Source organism: Phascolarctos cinereus, unplaced genomic scaffold, assembly GCF_003287225.1.
Source record: "Phascolarctos cinereus isolate Bilbo 61053 unplaced genomic scaffold, phaCin_HiC Scaffold_9;HRSCAF=440, whole genome shotgun sequence".
Taxonomy (NCBI): domain Eukaryota; kingdom Metazoa; phylum Chordata; class Mammalia; order Diprotodontia; family Phascolarctidae; genus Phascolarctos; species Phascolarctos cinereus.
In genome coordinates this window covers 66,393,062-66,411,253 of record NW_027556402.1, presented here as the reverse complement: position 1 = coordinate 66,411,253, position 18,192 = coordinate 66,393,062, and the positions used below count along the sequence as shown (strand labels likewise).

The 18,192-nt window shown below is 39.6% G+C and overlaps 1 protein-coding gene across 7 annotated transcripts in view; it reads right to left on the bottom strand.

Moving 5' to 3' along the window:
- Positions 1 to 18,192, bottom strand: part of IRF2 (interferon regulatory factor 2) — a 182,905-nt gene that overhangs the window by 8,453 nt on the left and 156,260 nt on the right. For 5 of the 7 annotated variants that reach the window (XM_078149045.1, XM_078149043.1, XM_078149042.1 and 2 more), the window contains one exon: positions 11,333 to 11,497. The exons of 1 other annotated variant lie outside the window; for it this stretch is intronic. In XM_078149045.1, the coding sequence (XP_078005171.1) occupies positions 11,333 to 11,497 (165 nt within the window). The remainder of the gene's footprint in view (positions 1 to 11,332; positions 11,498 to 18,192) is intronic. One more of the 7 variants, XM_021007711.2, reaches the window with a different exon arrangement.

The window sequence follows — 18,192 nt, the reverse complement described above, 5'->3', positions numbered from 1 at the left end:
ATTATGCTTAGATCACAGAGAAGTTGTTCTAAGCAAAATGCTTTTTAAATGTAAAATGCTACTGGATAAATGTGAGCTAGCATCAATAAAAGCAGGAGAAGAGATTTCTGGGTACTTAGGCTCACATTTGGTTACTTGTCCAACCTCATCTCTAGCTATTTCCCAACATGGGTTGTCCATTCTTTCTAAGGCAATCTCCCTTCAACTTCCTTATGTCTTGTACATTCCTGTTTCTCTGACTTCGCAAAAGTAATTTGCATTATGTGAAATCTTACTTCCATCCCCTATTTTTCCCCAGTCCAAGTTTGTTACTACCCTTCCCTGATCTTTTAAGGAGTAGTCAACTCTCTTGCACATATCCATGCAGTAATTGTTGTCCACTTGTTTCATTAATGTGCATTTGATTTCCCCAAGTAGAGTGTAAGCACCAAGAGTCAAAGAATTGGATTTCGGAAGTAAGCACTGATGATACACTCATTTACCCGAAGATAAATGAGGAAATCCTAAAAGAGCACTTTCAAGTCATCAGACCCAGACGAACTCTATCTTTGGATACTGAAAAAAATGGCAGGTGTGACTGCTGAGTTTCTGAAAGTATAAAGAATGGGAGATGTGCCACAGGACTGAAGAGGGCCAAATGCTATCCTGATTTTCAAAAAATGGAAAAAGGGCAGAGTCTGAAAACTATAAGCCAAAGGAGTTTCAGTTCCTGGCAAAATTCTAGAACGTATCATTGAAGGGATGGTTTCTGATCCTTTAGAAAGGGAAACAGTGATCATTAAGAAGGCTTCTTCAAGAATACGTCAATTGATCAAATCAATAAGTATTTATTAAGTGCCTACTATGTGCCAGACATGTTACTATTGACAGCTTATGCCATGCTCATCTCATTTAATTTATAGCAGGGTAACTAGACTGGTAGAGAAAAGAGATGCTATAGGCATACAATATACCTGGATTTCACCAAAGCTTCATATAAGGTCTTTCATGGTATCTTTAAGGATAAGATGGAGGCTGTGAGCTTGATGATGGCATATTGGGTGAATTTGGAAATGAATGAAGGACCAGCCCTAAAGAGTACTCTGGATGTCAACTTGGAGATATCTTAGTATCATTTCTGAGAGAGTTATCCCTGGCTCTGCAGCATTCAACATTTTTATCCAAGACTTTGATGATGGTAAATGATACAAGACTGAGCGGGAGAGGTAACATGCTAGATGGCGGATGATCTGGACAGATCAGAACAATGGTTAGAACTGAAGAAGGTAAAACATAATAGAGAGAAACATACAGTCCTAGACTTTGGTTACAAACACTGCTTTTTTTTTGGTGCTATATTTGCAAGGATATGATGGGGAAAGTTATTACTAAACAGTAGTGCATAAGGGGGAGTGGATAATGGGGGTTCTATCAGACTGCAGGCTCAATGAGTCAATGTTACAGATTTGAGGCAAAAAAAAAAAAGCTCAGGTGATCTTAATTAGAAGCTGGATCAAGTGGAAGTGGCCAAGAAGCCAATCTGGGTTTCATGTCAGGATAAATTCCCTAACCATGAGAGCAACCCAAAAGTGAGATGGGCTTTCTTCAGAGGTGATACGGTCTTTGTCCTCGGGGGTCTTCAAGCAAAGGCTGAAGAAATAGTTGTTGGTAATGTTATAGTGGGATTCCTTTCATACATGGGTTGGATGAGATGCCTACTGAGGTCCCTTGCAACTCTGAGACCTTGTGATTCTATGTTTAATACTTTTCTGCTCCATGCATTCACCTCTGCTAAGCCTGATTTCAACTATAAGGTGGAATGACATGAAGCTAAGTGTTGGAAATGGTTTCCACATTAAAACAAATTCAATAACTATCTATATATCATCTATCTACTACCTACTGTCATCTATATCTATCATTTATCTATCATCTATTATCTATCTTTACTATCAACCTATCTCTATTATATATCATTTATCTATATCTATCTATCCATCCATTTCTCCGTCTCTATCATCTCTTTGTCTGTCTGTCTTTCATCTATCATCCTATTCATTCATCTCTGTTTCTATTTATCTATCCGTTCACCTCTCTGTCTCTATCTATAATCATCTGTCTCTGTCTCTCTCCTCTATCTATCCATCCATTTTTATCTGTCCATCATCTATTTATCCATCATTCTCTCTATCCATTCATCTTTCTGTATCTATATTATCTATCTGTCTCTGTCTCTCTTCTTTATCTATCCATCTATTTTTATCTGTTCATCATCTATCTATCCATCATTCTCTCCATTCATTTCTCTGTACCTATATTATCTGTCTGTCTATCTATCTATCTACTATCTATCTATCTATCTATCTATCTATCTATCTATCTATCTATCTACCTATCTGTCTATCTATAGCCAACTATCTCTCTCTCTGTTTCTCTGTCTGTCTATATCATATCACATCCTCACACTAAAACTCATAATCCCTGGAGGCAGGGATTAGTATAACCATTTTGTAATGAGAGAAATGAGGAAGAGAGATGTTAAGTAACTTGCCTGAGCTGTGCACTGAGTCAGCAGGAGAAAGGGCAGGGGGTGGAGGGGAGGGTGGATAAAAAACACCTCCTTCCCTGACTTAATAGCCTCTGCCCAAGGACTCTGATTCTCAAACTGTTCTTGCTGTCCTGGCATCTCTGACCAAATTTCAAGATCCTCTTTCCATTTTTATACTGCAGTCTCCTGCTCCAATATCAGTTTCTTCCTTCTTCCAAACATCTTCAAGTTTCCTCCTTTCCTCCTTGGTGCCATTTCTAATTGCCCTCCGCAAATATTATCATCTGTTCCATTAGAATTTAACACCATATTTGTACATGTACTTATGTAGATTTATGGACATCTATTTTATATATGCATACATACATATATACACACAGAAAGTGAAAGAAAATGTGAAGGAGTTTTTTGACTGAGGTCATGTTGCAAAATCAAAGAAATGATAATAAGGAAGAGACAGCATGGCTCAATGGAAAGAGACACAGATTAAGGAGAGCTGGAGCTTGAGTTCCGGCTCTGATACTTGCTAGCTGCATGACCTTGGGCAAGAAACAACCTCTCTCAGCCTCAATTTCCTCATCCATGAAATGGGAATAATAACATCTGTGCTACTGACCTCAACAGGGTTGTTATAAGGAAAACAGTAAAATTTGAAGCAATAAATCAATATGAACTGTTCTTAGGTGATGAAACTTGAAAGAAGTCGAGAATTAATTATGTTGAGAAGGGAGCTAATAGTATGAGCACTGGAAGTGGGTGAACATGGAGACTTCTCAAAAACCTCTTCCCCCTCTTCTACCGTGCTCAGGGCATGAACGTTCTTTGAATAGTACCATTTAAACAAATAATAAATGGGCATCTAGGTGATGCAGTAGATAAGAGTGCTGGGTCTAGAGTCAGGAGGACCTGAATACAAATTTGGCCTCAGACTCTTACTTTGTGACCCTATGCAAGTCACTAACCATCTGTCTACCTCAGTTTCCTCATCTGTTAAATTTTTAAAATTGAATTAATAAATAATATGAGAAGCCGTTATTTTGAGGAAAAACCCAGTACAACAGACAAACCTAAATCAGTTGGTTTGAGGAAAATCAAATTAACAGTATCAAAAAAGGAAGGAGAATTTACAACAAATGAAGAACTGAAGGAAATTCATATAAATTACTTTCCCAAAATGTGCCAATAAAACTAACTTAAATAAAATAAATTAATATTTACAAAAATATAAAAGGTCCAAACTAATGGACAAGAAAGAGATTTTAACATTCCGATTTCAGAGGCAGAAACTGAACAAGCCTTAAGTGAAAATTATCACTTTTTGCAGATGACATGATGGTGTACTTAAAGGATTGACTAAAAATGGATTGAAACGATAAATATCATCAGTAAACTTGAAGGATATAAAATAAATCCATACAAATCAGCAGGATATCTATATAATAGTAATAATAATACAACCTACTAAAGAGAGGAGAAATTCCATTTAACATTATTGCAGAATGCACAAAATATTTGGGAGCCTACCTTCTAAGTCACACGCAAGAACTATATAAATGCAACTAAATCAACTGTTTACAGAAATAAAGACAGACTTTAATAAATGGAAAAATATTAACTGCTCATGGATAAGATGAGCAGATAAATTTTTAAAATGACAATATCACCTAAATTAATTTACTTGTTAAAAGGCTTACCAATCAAACACCAAACGATGACTTTATAGAGTTAGAAAAAAATAAAATTCAAATAAAACTTACTAGCTGTGTGACTCTGAGCAAGTCACTTAACTCTGTTTGCCTCAGTTTCCTCATCTGTAAAATGAGCTGAAGAAGGAAATGGCAAAATATTCCAGTATTTTTTGTCAAGAAAACCCCAGTTGGGGTCAGGAAGAGTTGGATATGACTGAAACAACCTATCACTATAATGAAACTACTCTCTCAATGATATCTTAATCATCACATTGTCATCATCCTCATTTTCCTTGTGCTCTCTGTAGTAACTAACACAGTTAACCACTTCCCCTGGCTTCTAGAACACCTTACTCTCCAGGTTCTTGTTTTATTGCTTTCAATCCTGATGTTTCATCTGCTAGCTCCTTATCTTTCCAAATCTGCAAGATTTCATCTTCAGCCCTCGACTTCCTCTCTGTATAATCTCTTCTTGGCAATCTCATTCACCTCCATGTCATCAACTATCACCTCCATGTAGATAACCCCCAAGATCTCTGTCTCTTAGTCCTAACCTCTTTCCCTAGCTTGAATCGATATGGGTTTTCCCCCTAAACATGCTCCTCCTTCTGACTTCATAATGCAGATTCAATAAACATTCCTACTATGTGCCAGCCACTGTGTGCCAAGTGCTGTGAATATAAAAACAGAAAGACAGACAGAAAGAAAGAAAGAAGAAAGAGAGAGAGAGAGAGAGAGAGAGAGAGAGGAGAGAGGGAGGGAGGGAGGGAGGGAGGAGGAAGGAAGGAAGGAAGGAAGGAAGGAAGGAAGGAAGGAAGGAAGGAAGGAAGGAAGGAAGGAAGGAAGGAATAGAAAAGGGTCTTCCCTTCAAGAAGCTTACACTATAATTTCATTGTGACTGTCTCTGGCACCACTACTCATTTATTCAGTCTCCCAAGATCAAAACCTCATTGTTAGCTTGGACCTTTACTTTGCTTCACCTCTCATCTCTAATCAGAAACCAAGTCCTAACAGATCAGCCTCCGTAATATTTCTTGTGAAAGTCATTTCCTCTCTATTCCCACATAGTATGGGCTCACTTACATCATTAAAGAAGAATCCTAATAAGTCTCTCTGCTACCACTTTCCTCCACTTCCAATCTATTCGTCTTCACTTACCTTCCTCATGAGTATTGCCGACTCTTCATGACCCCATCTGGGTTTGGTTTGGTTTGGTTTCGGCAAAGATACTGGAGTGGTTTGCCATTTCCTTCTCCAGCTTCACAGATGAAAAAACGAGGCAAACAGGGTTAAATGATTTGCCTGGGGTCATAGGATTAGGAAGTATCTGAAGGCAGATTTGAACTCATAAAGTAGAGCCTTCCTGACTCCAGGCCTGGTGCTCTATCTACTGCGCCACCTGGCTGCTTACTTATAAGTGGTTCAGAGCATATCACTTCTCTGCTCAAAAGTTATCAGTGGTTCCCTACTGCTACCAGTCAACATTTCAGGCCTCTCCTTCACATAGTCCGCATCCCAGATAAACTGAATTAATCACTATATTTGGCATATATCCTGTACTTTTCTGCCTCTGTGTTTCTGCTCATGCTGATATTTATTCCTGGAATGTCCTTTCTCCCTTTTCTTACACTGGTTGTATTCAGCCCTGTCTTTAAAGCCCAACTCATATGGCACTTTCTCCAGGAAGCTTTCTCTGATTTCTCCAACTGAAAACCTTTTCCCTCAAAATTCACACTGTTCTCTTGACTATGTAATAGTTTTCTGCATTGATGTCTTGTCAAAAAGATAGGATCGTGACATGTAATCATCATATCACTAATAGAACTATCATAATGCCGTGCTTAAGAAATGTTGGCTGAAGTGAACTCCTGAATTCTCCTTCAAAATGAATCTATTTCACTTACAACCACTTTACTCCAATCACTCTTGTAGCAGCAGAAATATAGAGTGCTTTAAGGGCACAATTTGGGAAAGCTGAGAAGTTTGATAGAATTATACCCCTTGTATCACCTTAGGCAAATCATTTCATCTTTCTAGGTTGTCATCTATAAAATGAGGGTGTGGGGCTAAATGATCTTGAAGACCCCTCCTAGCTCAAATTTTCTATAATGATAATATATGCACAAAGATTTATACATGCTATCAAAACAGATAACCATAAAAGAGAAAAAGGACTATCCATTTTAAAACCAAGCTCTAAAAAGCTAAAATTTTTATGATGAATTTTTCCTTTTTAAACCAGTTGACTTTAGCCTCATTTTAAGACACTTCCTTGTTCTCTCTAAGTGACTTCTAGACTTGAGGAAATAAAACTATGAAATATTTTCAGTGACATTAACACCTTGGAGGATGGAATATGGAATTTTTTTTTATAAACTTTTGGTTGATACACATTCATGGTACAGTGAATAGATAGCATACCTTGGTAGGGGAGGAGCCCTGAGCTTGAGTCATGTCTTTGGGACCATGGGTACCCATTTAACTTCTCAGGGCTCCCAAAAAACTCTCTAAGTCTAAAAAGTTGCAGAACAAGTATTATTCTGCTTTGGCAGCAGGAATTTTCTTAACGGGAACTCTGTATGCCAATGAAATCATAGGTTCAGCCCCCAAAACAAACTTATATGCATATTATATACAGATGTATGCACATATATAAACTTTTAGTCATAGTATTGATAAGGTCTCCTATCTACCTTATCTTCTTGCTGCCTAGATCACTTTCTCTAGATCTCTGATTACCAGGCAACAGTCTGAATCCTTTTGGCTCCCAAAAGAAGACTATTTAGCTCCACCCAAAAGAAAACAACTCTGAAATGGTTTATATAAAACTGCCTATATTGCCTTACAGGTCAGCAAATAACTATTTCCCTTTCATTTGAGAGCTTTCTCCTTTGCATCATAGCTGACTTTCATTTTCTAGCCTGTCTATCACCCAGCAAATAAAAGCTGATGGATATTCTTTTATGGTGCTTACTTTACTACAACAGCAAATGAATGATAAAATTAGAGAGATTAGGCAATAGATCATTTCTGGCAGTTTAAAATAAATGTTTGTTGAACTTCATTCAGATCCAAACATGCCCTGCACTTTCTCAGTCTTCCATCTTTGCTCACCCTGGTCTCTATGCCTAGACTGTCTCTCATTGCCACCTGTTTTGCCTGCTGAAATCCTTAAAACTCAACTCAAACACCACCTGCTTCAGGAAGCCTTCCTTCATCCTCATTTGTCAATAGCAACCTTGCCCCTCAGCCCTCAAAGAGCTTAGTTTCCACCTGTCCAATATACTAATCCTATATTATTGTGTATCATGATTATCTATGCATCTTTCCTGTCTTCTTATTTAAGTTCCACAAGGGCTGGAATCATTTATCTTTCCTAAACTCTGTACTTCTCCCAGTGCCTAACACAGTTTGAAGTACATGGTAGGAATTTAACACAATTGGTAAACTGACTCCTCAAGAATAGACAATTATCCTTGAGTGAATGAATGAAAAAGCATTTATTAGGTGCTTTCTTTGTACCAAGCTCTTAGATTAAAAATAGAAAAGGGAGATAGGCAAGCATCCTCACTGGCCACCTAGGACTGGGTGCTTTAATCACACAGCTGCCTGATGCCCTGGGATGTCTTCATCGAGAACAAACCCCCATTGGTCAATGATAGCTTACTTAAACTCATTGTTCAATGATGGACAAACTCCCACCTTGTCATTTCCACCCACTCCCTGTCATTCTGAACACCATTGTTCGAACCTCATTCTCCATCTCCTACTGACTGTTCCCTTTTTCCTATCCCTCTCAACCCAACCCCCATTCTTAAGCTATCGAACCCTTCCACTGTGCTATGTACAACAAATTGTACTTTGTCTTATACCTCGTCCTTTCTCATTCCCTCAACTGCAGGTTTCTGTTATGTAATCTCAACTGGGCTCTCACAGTGTCAAGGCAATCCTTTCATACTTCTTTAATTAATTCACTATCCCGTTCACCACAGTGACTTTTCCCAAGCTTTTCATCCCCCCCTTCTCCCAGCTCCCCAACTTCACATTCTCAGTGGATAATTCTGTCTCATATTTCAGAAAAAACAAAACAAAACAAAACTGAGGTTATTAGGTAACAGCTTGAGCTTCTCCCCTGCTCCTCACCTCACATCATTCAGATGCCTTCTACTCCTTTACCTTGATTCACATGAAGAGGTGGCCCTTCACCTTGCCAAGGCAAACCTCTGTACATGCACAAATGATTCCATCCCATCCTGTCTTCTCTGGCAGATTGCCCTTTATCACCTCTATTTTCTCAGTAATCTTCAATTGTTCCCTGTCTACCAGCTGCTTCCTGGTTGCCTACAAATGGGCCCAGGTCTCCTCTATCCTCAAAAAAAAATCTCACTTGATCCAGCCATCTCTGCCAGCTATTGTCCCACATCTCTCCTTCCTTTTGTGGCTAAATTCCTTTACAAATCTGTCTACAATAGGTCCCTTTACTTCTGTTTCCCTTTCTCTCTTCTTAAATCTCTGTAGCGTGGCTTCTGACCTCATCATTCAACCAATCCTGCTCTCTCCAAAGTTACTAAAAATCACTTAATTGCCCAAATCCAGTGGCTTCTTCTCATATCTCACCCTTCTTATCTTCTCTGCAGCCTTGATAATTGTGGATCACCTGTTTTTCCTGATACTGTCTTCTCTCTAGGTTTCTCCTGGTTCTCCTCCCACCTGTCTGACCATTACCTTGTTTCTTTTGCTGGATCTTTCTCCAGGTCCTACCCACTAACCACGGAGGTTCCCAAGGGCTCTATCCTGGGTGCTCTTCCCTTTTCCTTCTATATTATTTCACTTGGTGATCTCATCAGTTGCCATGGTTTCAATGACCATCTTGATGCTTCTGGAGGTCCCTTCCCACTTGGATGCCTTGAGAATAGGACTAGGTTATAGGACCACAGACCTGGAGCTGAAAGGAACCTCAGAGGCTTCTTTATGACCTTTGTTCTGGGATGCTGAACTCCTCCAGTGTGCATACAGCCAAAGGCTCAGAATTCACATCTGTCACTATTCCCAAAGACAGGCGACATGACATAGACGACAGAACTGGCCTTAGAGAGCTCTAGTCCCACCGTACTGGCTGGGTGACCCTGAACATATTTCACTTAGCTTCCCAGTTCCCCAAGTAACTCTCTAAGACTTAAGTTAAGAATAGAAGTTATAGAATTGAGAAAAAGAGGTTCCTCATCAGGAGCTCCTTATAGCAACACAATTACAGGTCCACTTATAAAAAAAAAATTTCCGAAAGGTGTGGTCGCCATCTTCATCTCCCCCAGCACAACTCTGGACTCTGCCCCTGGGTCCCTTGGCTCTGATAGGTGACCTTTCATTTTATCTTGCTCAGAACCAGGCCTCCTCATCACTTCCTGGCCATCTTCGTACCAAACCTCCTCCCCCATCCCTTTCTAGACCCTCCTTTATGTGCTGTCCCCCATTAGAATACAAGCTCTTTGAGGGCAGGGATTATCTTGCTTGTATTTGTATCCCTAGTGCTTAGCACAGTAGCTGGCACAAAGTAAGTGCTCAATAATAATAAATAAAAATAGTTCTCTCTATCTGTCCATCTGTCTACCATCTTTCTGTTCATCTATCCATTTCTATCATTTTCTGTCCGTTTCTATCTACGCATCTATGTATCTATCTTCCTATCTACCACCCTAACAACAATTAGCTAGCTATAGCCTCCAAGCCTCACTGAAAGCTGAGATAATATCTCTCACTAAACAAAGTTCATAATAGGAGGCACAATGGCATAGCTTCAATTTAACTTTCCATTGTATAACTTGTTAAGAACACTTTCTATCACACTTTCCCCACTTCCCATTCATTCTGCCCGGCAGCTTGTAGACCCTAGGTAGAGGCCATACTTGGTGCCCAGAGATAGGCCCAATGGAGTTGACTAAGGGCCTGCTCCTTAGTCCGTAAGGTAAACTTACTTCTGAATAGCTACATTAGCCAGCATAGCAAAGGAACATGAAGAAGACCTCTTAACCAATGCTTAAATGAGTAGAGCACAGGCTGATTCTTTGGGATTTGGAATTCATGTCTTTTATGCGTGGGAGCAACACAGACTTTGCAGCTATGTTCACAAATGGAAATGTCACATTGAATCATGTGAAAAGCAGGTAGGGGGTGAGGCAGGGGAGGGAAACAGACAGAATGCCTTTGGAATAACGTAGTCAGTCACAGCTCTTTTCCATGAGGATGGAGAAAACAAGTGAATCAAGTTTTCCTCCTATATAATTCTACAGGCCAATTATGTGACAATTCCCTGAGAGAATTAGAAAAAGACTTAATCTCCTATTATTACAAAGCAGCATTTAAGAGATAATGTGGGAAAAGGTAGAGCTAAAAATTAATCTTGGAAATACCCTATCGGATTTCTGACATTATGTACGTCCTCCTCCCCTCTGCCTCTTAGACAGCTTAGGTATCACCTTTTATATGAGATACTTCTCTCTCCCTCTCTCTCTCTCTCTCTCTCTCTCTCTCTCTCTCTCTCTCTCTCTCTCTCTCTCTCTCTCTCTCTCTCTCTCTCTCCCCCTCCGTCCCCCCTCCCTCAATTACTTTGTAAATGCTTTTGTGTTTATTTGTCTGTGTGCACAATGGACATTTTCCCATGAGAATATAAGCTCCTTGAAGGCAGGATTATTTTGTTCTTGTCTTTGTATTACTAGAACCATGCCTGCTTATACAGAGTAGGCAGTTAGTAAGTGTTCATTGACTGTTTTTTTTTTTAAACTGAACGCAGTAATAACAAAAATAGGGTTGTTCTGCCTAGCTAATCTCAGAAAATCCTTATGATTTACAAGTCGTACACAGGGTGAGTAATATGATTGACATTTCTATCAGAAGCAGTGTGGTACCCAAGTCTCATGTTTATGAGGAAAAGCAATCTAAATGCTGGTAGCTTTGAGCAAGTCAAGCAAAATGACTACCAAGATCCTGGTCACTTATGTAGGTGGACCAAAGAGAAATTCCCCACTTGGAGATGCTGGTGACTTGGAGGCTCAGTGACGGTACTCTTTGGTCAGCACAGGAAGGAGTTTCCTTCCAACATTCCATCCCAAGAGAGATTTACCTGCGTATGAAGAGATGGGGGAAATCTGCAGAGGGTAGAGTTCGCTCATACTGACGGGCTGTTCGTCACTTTCTGTTGTCACCTCGACAACTTGGCATATGTCGGGTGGGTTAGTGACAATCACTTGGTCCTCGATGTTGCTGTCAATATGTGACTGTCCTACAACTTCAAAGAAAAAATAAATCATTCACTGATCAAGCAGGTTTCTTTGCTTAAATCTCCTAAATTTTAGTGGAAACACTTGGCACTAGGGGATTTACTCACTAGAAATGGTTTTATGCTAAATGCCTGGTACCTGTTGACTCCCCAACAGAATATAAGCACCTTGGGAGTAGGAACTGTCTCATTCTGTCTCATTCTTGGTATTTGTATCCTGGTACCTGCAGTAAGTGTTTAACAAATGTTTACTGATTGATTGACAGGAGGTGGGAGGAACAGTAAGGAGAAGGAGGATGGAGGTCTCAGTAATGAAAGTGATACAGAAGGTAGCCTAGTAGATGCTGCTAGTGGGGACTTCGAGAATTCTCTTAGCTATATTTCCCATCACTTTAATAACTCAGGTATTCTTCCCCCCCCTTCCTATGTCCTCACCACAAACACTCTCATCCTAAATAATGAAGATGATGTCTAACAGACTCTTTAATTCCTTCCATGGCTACAAGAAGGGTCTCTTAGACTTGATGTACACAGCCAAGTTCTCTGGGAGAAGTTTCTAGTAGGAAGGATTCAAGGGAGTCATGTGAGAGTCATTTTGAACTATGGCATAAACAGCTCATTTTAACCAAATCAACCAGGTTTAAATGCTGCTTGATCCACATAAACTCAAATTCCTTTCTGTTTGATTCTCAGAAGTTCTAATAACAACAGGATGCAAATATTTGCATTATTGGGTTTGCCTTCATAATGACGACCAACCCAAGCCCAGAATGTCCTCCTATTGCCTCTCCTCCTATTCAGATCCTACCCGCCTCGTTGGGGCTCACTTAAAACCCATCTGCTGGTCAATCTTGCCCACAGTGGTCTCTCTCTCGTCTGACTTCCTTCACGCTTACAGACATGTCTCTTGCTGTAGTTTAGCTGTTTGATTGTGTCCAACTCTTTGTGTTGACCACACTGTCCATGGAGTTTTCCTGGCAAATATACTGGAGGGGTTTGTCCATTTCATTCTCCAGTGGACTAAAGCAAAAGGAAGTTAAGTGACTTAAGTGCCCTGGGTCACACAGCTAGGAAGTGTCTTGGGCAGAATTTGAACTCAGGTCTTCCTGACTCCTGGCCCAGGGCTCTATGTGCTGTGCTATCTAGCCACCTCCTTACTGTCAATACCACTCTGCATTTAAATCAGTACTCTGCTTTGTGACATCTCTTACCTTGTGCTTTCATATGGTTAATGATTGTGGTATTGGTTTGCTTTTCCTGTGCAAGTCAGTAAGTCTATAAGCATTTATTAAGCACCTACTGTGTGCCAGTCACTAGGTGAAGCACTGGGGGATACAGAGAAAAACAAAGAATAATCCCTCATCTTAAGGAGCTCACCATCTAACAGTGTAGGACTTCTCTTCCCAATGAGACTAAGATTTTCCTCTACAATTCTAATGAAGTTTTATATGCCTGTGATTTTATAGGCATTGTTGAATGAATGAATGAATGAATGAATGAATACCCAAGAACATCACAGTCCTTTCATTTCGAAGTTGGTATTATAGTGGACCATAGAGGAGTATGACAATTGGAGAAGTTGCCTGAGCCACAGAGATCTAACATTTTGCTTTTTATGAAGTATTTTCAGAGTCTAAAAGACTATTCTGGCCCCTGGACTCCCTTCCCACCTCTCTAAGAATATGGCAGGTAATTGCTTCAATTTGGTTTCCTCATCTGTAGGACAAGAGAGCTGGACAAGCTGTGGAAGGTTGAAATACTGATGACCCAGAACACCAGGGACCAGGGTGGAAAAAAATGTGTTTGTGATTTTTAGCTTATAGTCTGGCTACCTAATAACAACTTCCATGTAATCTCTTTGAGGTCAGGTTACTCAAAGACTGTGTGCTACTTCACACACACCCCACACACCCCCTTGACGGACACGTCTCCCTTTTCTTTGCTGAAGCAGCTTTTGGAAGACTTCCCAACTACATGTCAACAAACCAGAAAGGATGAGTCAGATTTTCCCAGTGCTTAAGCTGCTCTCGGCTGTATTTTCAGCTTTTAGAAGGTGCATTAATTCCTTCATCATTACTATCATAAAGTATTTATAATGCACAGCACTGGGCTGGCTAGTGTAGGAGGTGAGGGAACTAAATGTGGGCTTGCACCCTCTAAAATAACATAGATGCGAACACACCTAACAATGGAGGAAGCTAGGTAGGGAAGTGGATAGAATGCTGGGGCTGAAGTCAGAAAAACTGGAGTTCAGATCTAGCCTCAGAAGCAAACTAGCTGTGTGACCCTAGGCAAGTCAGTTCACTGTCATCTGCCTCAATTTCCTCAAGTGTAAAATGATAGGGTAATAATAGGGTCTACTTTGCAAGGCTGTTGTGAGAATCAAATGAGATAATATTTATAAAGTGCTTAGCACAGCATATGGCACATAACAGACAATAATCCTTCCTTCTTTCTTTTTCCTTCCCTTCTTTCCTTCCTTTCTTCCTTCCCTTCCTTCTTTCCTTTCCTTCCCTTCTTCCTTTCTGTCCTTTTCTTTCTTTTCCCTCCCTTCTTTCTTTCCTTCCCTTCCTTCCCCTTCTTTCTTTCCTTCCTTCCTTCTTTTCCTTGCTTCCTTCCCTTCCCTTCCTTCCTTTCTTCCTTCCTATACCACCACATAAATAGCTAAGAAGCTCATAAATAGGAAAACTACAAAAATCTACCACCATAGCCAAGGTCATAAGTTGCTGGTTTATTATGCTAAAGGGTACTTAGGGAGTTAGTAAAAGTTAATTTTAAAAAAGCCAAAACCCTGAATTTCTCTGAAAGCTTGTTCTCTGCCCCGTGACTATAAAACCACTAGTGTTTCCCCTTCTTGGGACTCTGGGTTCCATTACCCCGATTTCTTTTCTGACATTCTAAGCAAGATGTTGCAAAGATTAGAAAAGATAGAGAGGGAATTTCAAGGAGGACAAACCCACAGGTTTTCAAAACCTGTGGGGAAAAAAAAGTCGTTCATATTAATGAAACTTTATCTGCAAAGTCACTGTGAAGAAAACGTAATGATTCACATTTACATTGCACGTAGGATTCTCTCCTTCCTCATCTCTGCCTCCTGGCTTCCCTGGTTTCCTTCAAGCCGCAGCTAAAATCCCACTCTTAGGAGAAGCTTTTCCTGATCCCCCTGAATGCTAGTACCTTCCCTCTTGATTATCCCCAACTTATCCAGTATATGATATGTTTGCACACAGTTGTTTGCATGCTGTCTCCCCCCTCCCTAAACAGCAAGCCCTTTGAGGGCAAGGATTTTTACCTTCCTTTTTACCCCTGATCTTAGCACAGTGCCTGGTACAGAGTAGGTACTTAATAAGGGTTTACTGACTGACTGGTTGCTGTCCTTTGTTTTTAAAGAAGACCAAAATGACATCACTGGGACCTGAACACAGGACCACTGGCCCCAAATCTGACCTATTTTCCACAGTGTCATGTTGCCTTACAGATGAATGACAGAAAAATGGCAGCCAGGTGGAGCAGTGAATAGAATGCAGGAAATGCTAGAGTGGGGAAGGCCTGAGTTCAAATTCAGCCTCAGACATTCACTAGATGTATGACTCTAGGCAAATCACGTAACCTTGTTTGCCTCAGTTTCCTCATCTGTAGAATGAGTTGGAGAAGGAAATGGCAAACCACTCTAATATCTTTGCCAAGAAAACACCAAATTGGGTCACAGAGTCGGACACCACTGAAAACAACTAACCAAACACAATGCTATTTTAGAAGGCCAGTTAGTGCCATCCACTCAAGTCTACTGATTAGTGTTGAATATCTTCATTTCAGTGTGGGTCTACACAGTGAGGGAGAAATTCATGGTCTATCTCTTTTTACCAGAGAGGCATCTAAGGCAATTTCCATAACCCAAAGTGAAGATGGAATGCATTGCCTCAAGCAGTTTTGAGTTATCTATCACAGGATATCTTCAGGCGAAGGTCTGAAATACTGTAGAGGAGATCCTTGACCAACCAATAAAGACCCTTGGAAGAGAAATAGCCTATGACAGTGTCTGTGGAATGAGGCCTATTGAAAGGGCTCCAGCTTATTAAATGTCTACAATTATTATTAAAGTGAGCCAGTTTTATAAATAAGCAAACATACCTTCTAGAGACAATAGTGTTGTGTGCACACACACACGCACACACACACTCCGTGTGTGTATGTTTGTGCCCATCTCTCAAACCATTTGCTAAGATGACCTGAATCAGTAGGAGTAATAAAATCAATGGGTTCACAGATCCTTAAAGTATTGATTTTAAACCTCTGTGACTTGCACCGAAGCTCCTGGATTTGTTTGGTCTGTCCTGTTTCACTTGTGTTCTGACCTTTGTTCACTAAAAAGTTATATTTAACTCAAGCATTTCTTCAGTGAATAGGGAGAGGTGGGCAACGGGAAATACACTCGCTTGTCCTCAAAGAAACCAGCCCAGCACTAAAAGGTGAGGGCTGGGGGCTGGGAAAAGTGGCACAATGTCTTTATGAGGAGGGTTTGAAGCTTTGATAATAAGTAAAGTTACCACAATGAGAACTCAGATCTAGGAGCTCAGCCAATGGGCCATTTTCCATGCTGCTTTGAAGTTTGAAGTTGAATCTCTTATATAAACACTTGTCTCATGGTTAGATGATTAACATTTGACTCTTGGCAAAGATACTTTCTAGCTGGGAGACTCTGGGCATGTCACTTAAACTCTTTGTGACTCAGTTTCTTCATTTATAAAATTGGGATAATAATACTGCTAACACCCTACTTCATGTGAGGAAGGAACTCTGGAAACCTTCAAGTACTCTCTAAATGTGAATTGTTATTATTTGAATAAAGACTAATTTATCAGTTTTTTTCACAAAAAGAATTTCTTAAAATAACAACTAAACTCCATTCACTGAGCCTCCTAGTTTATCAAGGATGACTTAGCAACTTAATGCTGAAAATGTATGCTTATCTACGAGACCAGACTTTCTGACCAAAGTCAATCCTTCCAATGAATTTCTCAATAGCTGTAAACAGATAAAAATGAAATATAAGTGGAAGATTTTAATTAGAAGAGCTTTTAAGTATGAATTCAATTGTCAAGATGTACTCAAAAAGAGAACCAAGTTCTTTTAGATGAAACAACAAAAGGAGATTTTGCATTTCTCTCCTCTGCCCTTGTGCTGAACAAAGGGGCCAATTATTTTTCTGGTGTCAGAATGAACAAGTGGTGATCTGCAGACTTTCTCAGGTGGTGGGCCATGCCTCCATTTATTCTCTCTCTCTCTTTCTTTCTTTCTCTCTCTCATAATGGAGAAACAACAGTTCTATACAGCTGAGCTCTCACAAGTAACAGCAGTGTGATGCTTTCAGTAGTCAAGATGAGAAGTTACATGGGGGAATTTGAGACCCCCATGGGAAAGAAAAGGATATCGATCGGGGTTGTTGTTGTTGTTGTCTGTCCTTTGTTTTAGAAGAGGACCATGATGTCATGAAGATGATGCCATGACTTGCAAGTGAGGGAGGGCTATGCAAGTCACTGCCCTCACTTTCTCCTCCAGACCCATCTAGGTCCAGTGGCAAGATGTAGGTAAGTTGAATGGAGATGGCGCTTATTGGGGAGATTGGTGAAAGACAAAGTTAAACTTGATCTAATTCTGTCCAGGAACGGTTCTGGCCCCCCCATTCAAATCTTTCCATAGATTATGCCTTTGATTAAAGACATCTGTTCTAGAATTACAATGGTGACTGAGCTCTAAACTGCTATTTAATTAAGTCTCTTGTTCCTTCATCCCTTGAAGGCCCAGTGTGAGAAGGGAATCCACAATTACTCCTGCCTTTCCTTATGAAATTGGGTTTTCCATATGAGGGGAGGGCAGAACTAAGGTTACATTAGTACAGCGAATTCCCAGTTTCTCAGTGAAATAACTCCCTCTACTAATATGAATACAGTACCTGTAATTTAGAGGCTTACATAACTTGCCCAAGATCACGTAGTCAGTATGAGAAAGGACCCAGAGGGAATTCTAATAATTACCAGCTAACAAAAATTATTCTGAGATACAGAATTAGAAATAGCATGTTTTTTTAATGCCAGAAAAGGAATACTGTATGAGAGTCATTTTAGCCAGCCTAAAATATTTAGACAAAATCCAAAATAAATCCCAGGGTTCTAACAGCTTCACATATGGTCAATGGATATTTCTTTTTCTGTTTCAACCATTAAATTCAACAAACACTAATTTCTTACTATGCACATGGCCTACACTAAGTCACTGGGGATACGAAAATGAGTCAGCATTATTGAGCCCTAGCTCCAACATTTAATTTCTCTGTGGCTTGGTTTGCTTACTTGTAAAATGAGGTTAATAGTACTTTCACTACCAGCTTCATGGGATTTTTGGGAGGAATACTCTCTGTAGACCCAAAGTTTTATATAGGTTTTATAAACCTAAAGTTCTATATAAAACCTATAGGTTATATAAATATATGTTTTATATGTATATGTTAAGTTTTATATAGATGCATATATGTATATATACATGTACATATGCACACATTATATATCTCTACACATATATGTGTGTGTGTGTATGTGTATATATATATGTATATATATATGTATATATATATGTATATATATATATACATATATATATACATATATATATATATATATGTATATATATATGTATATATATATACA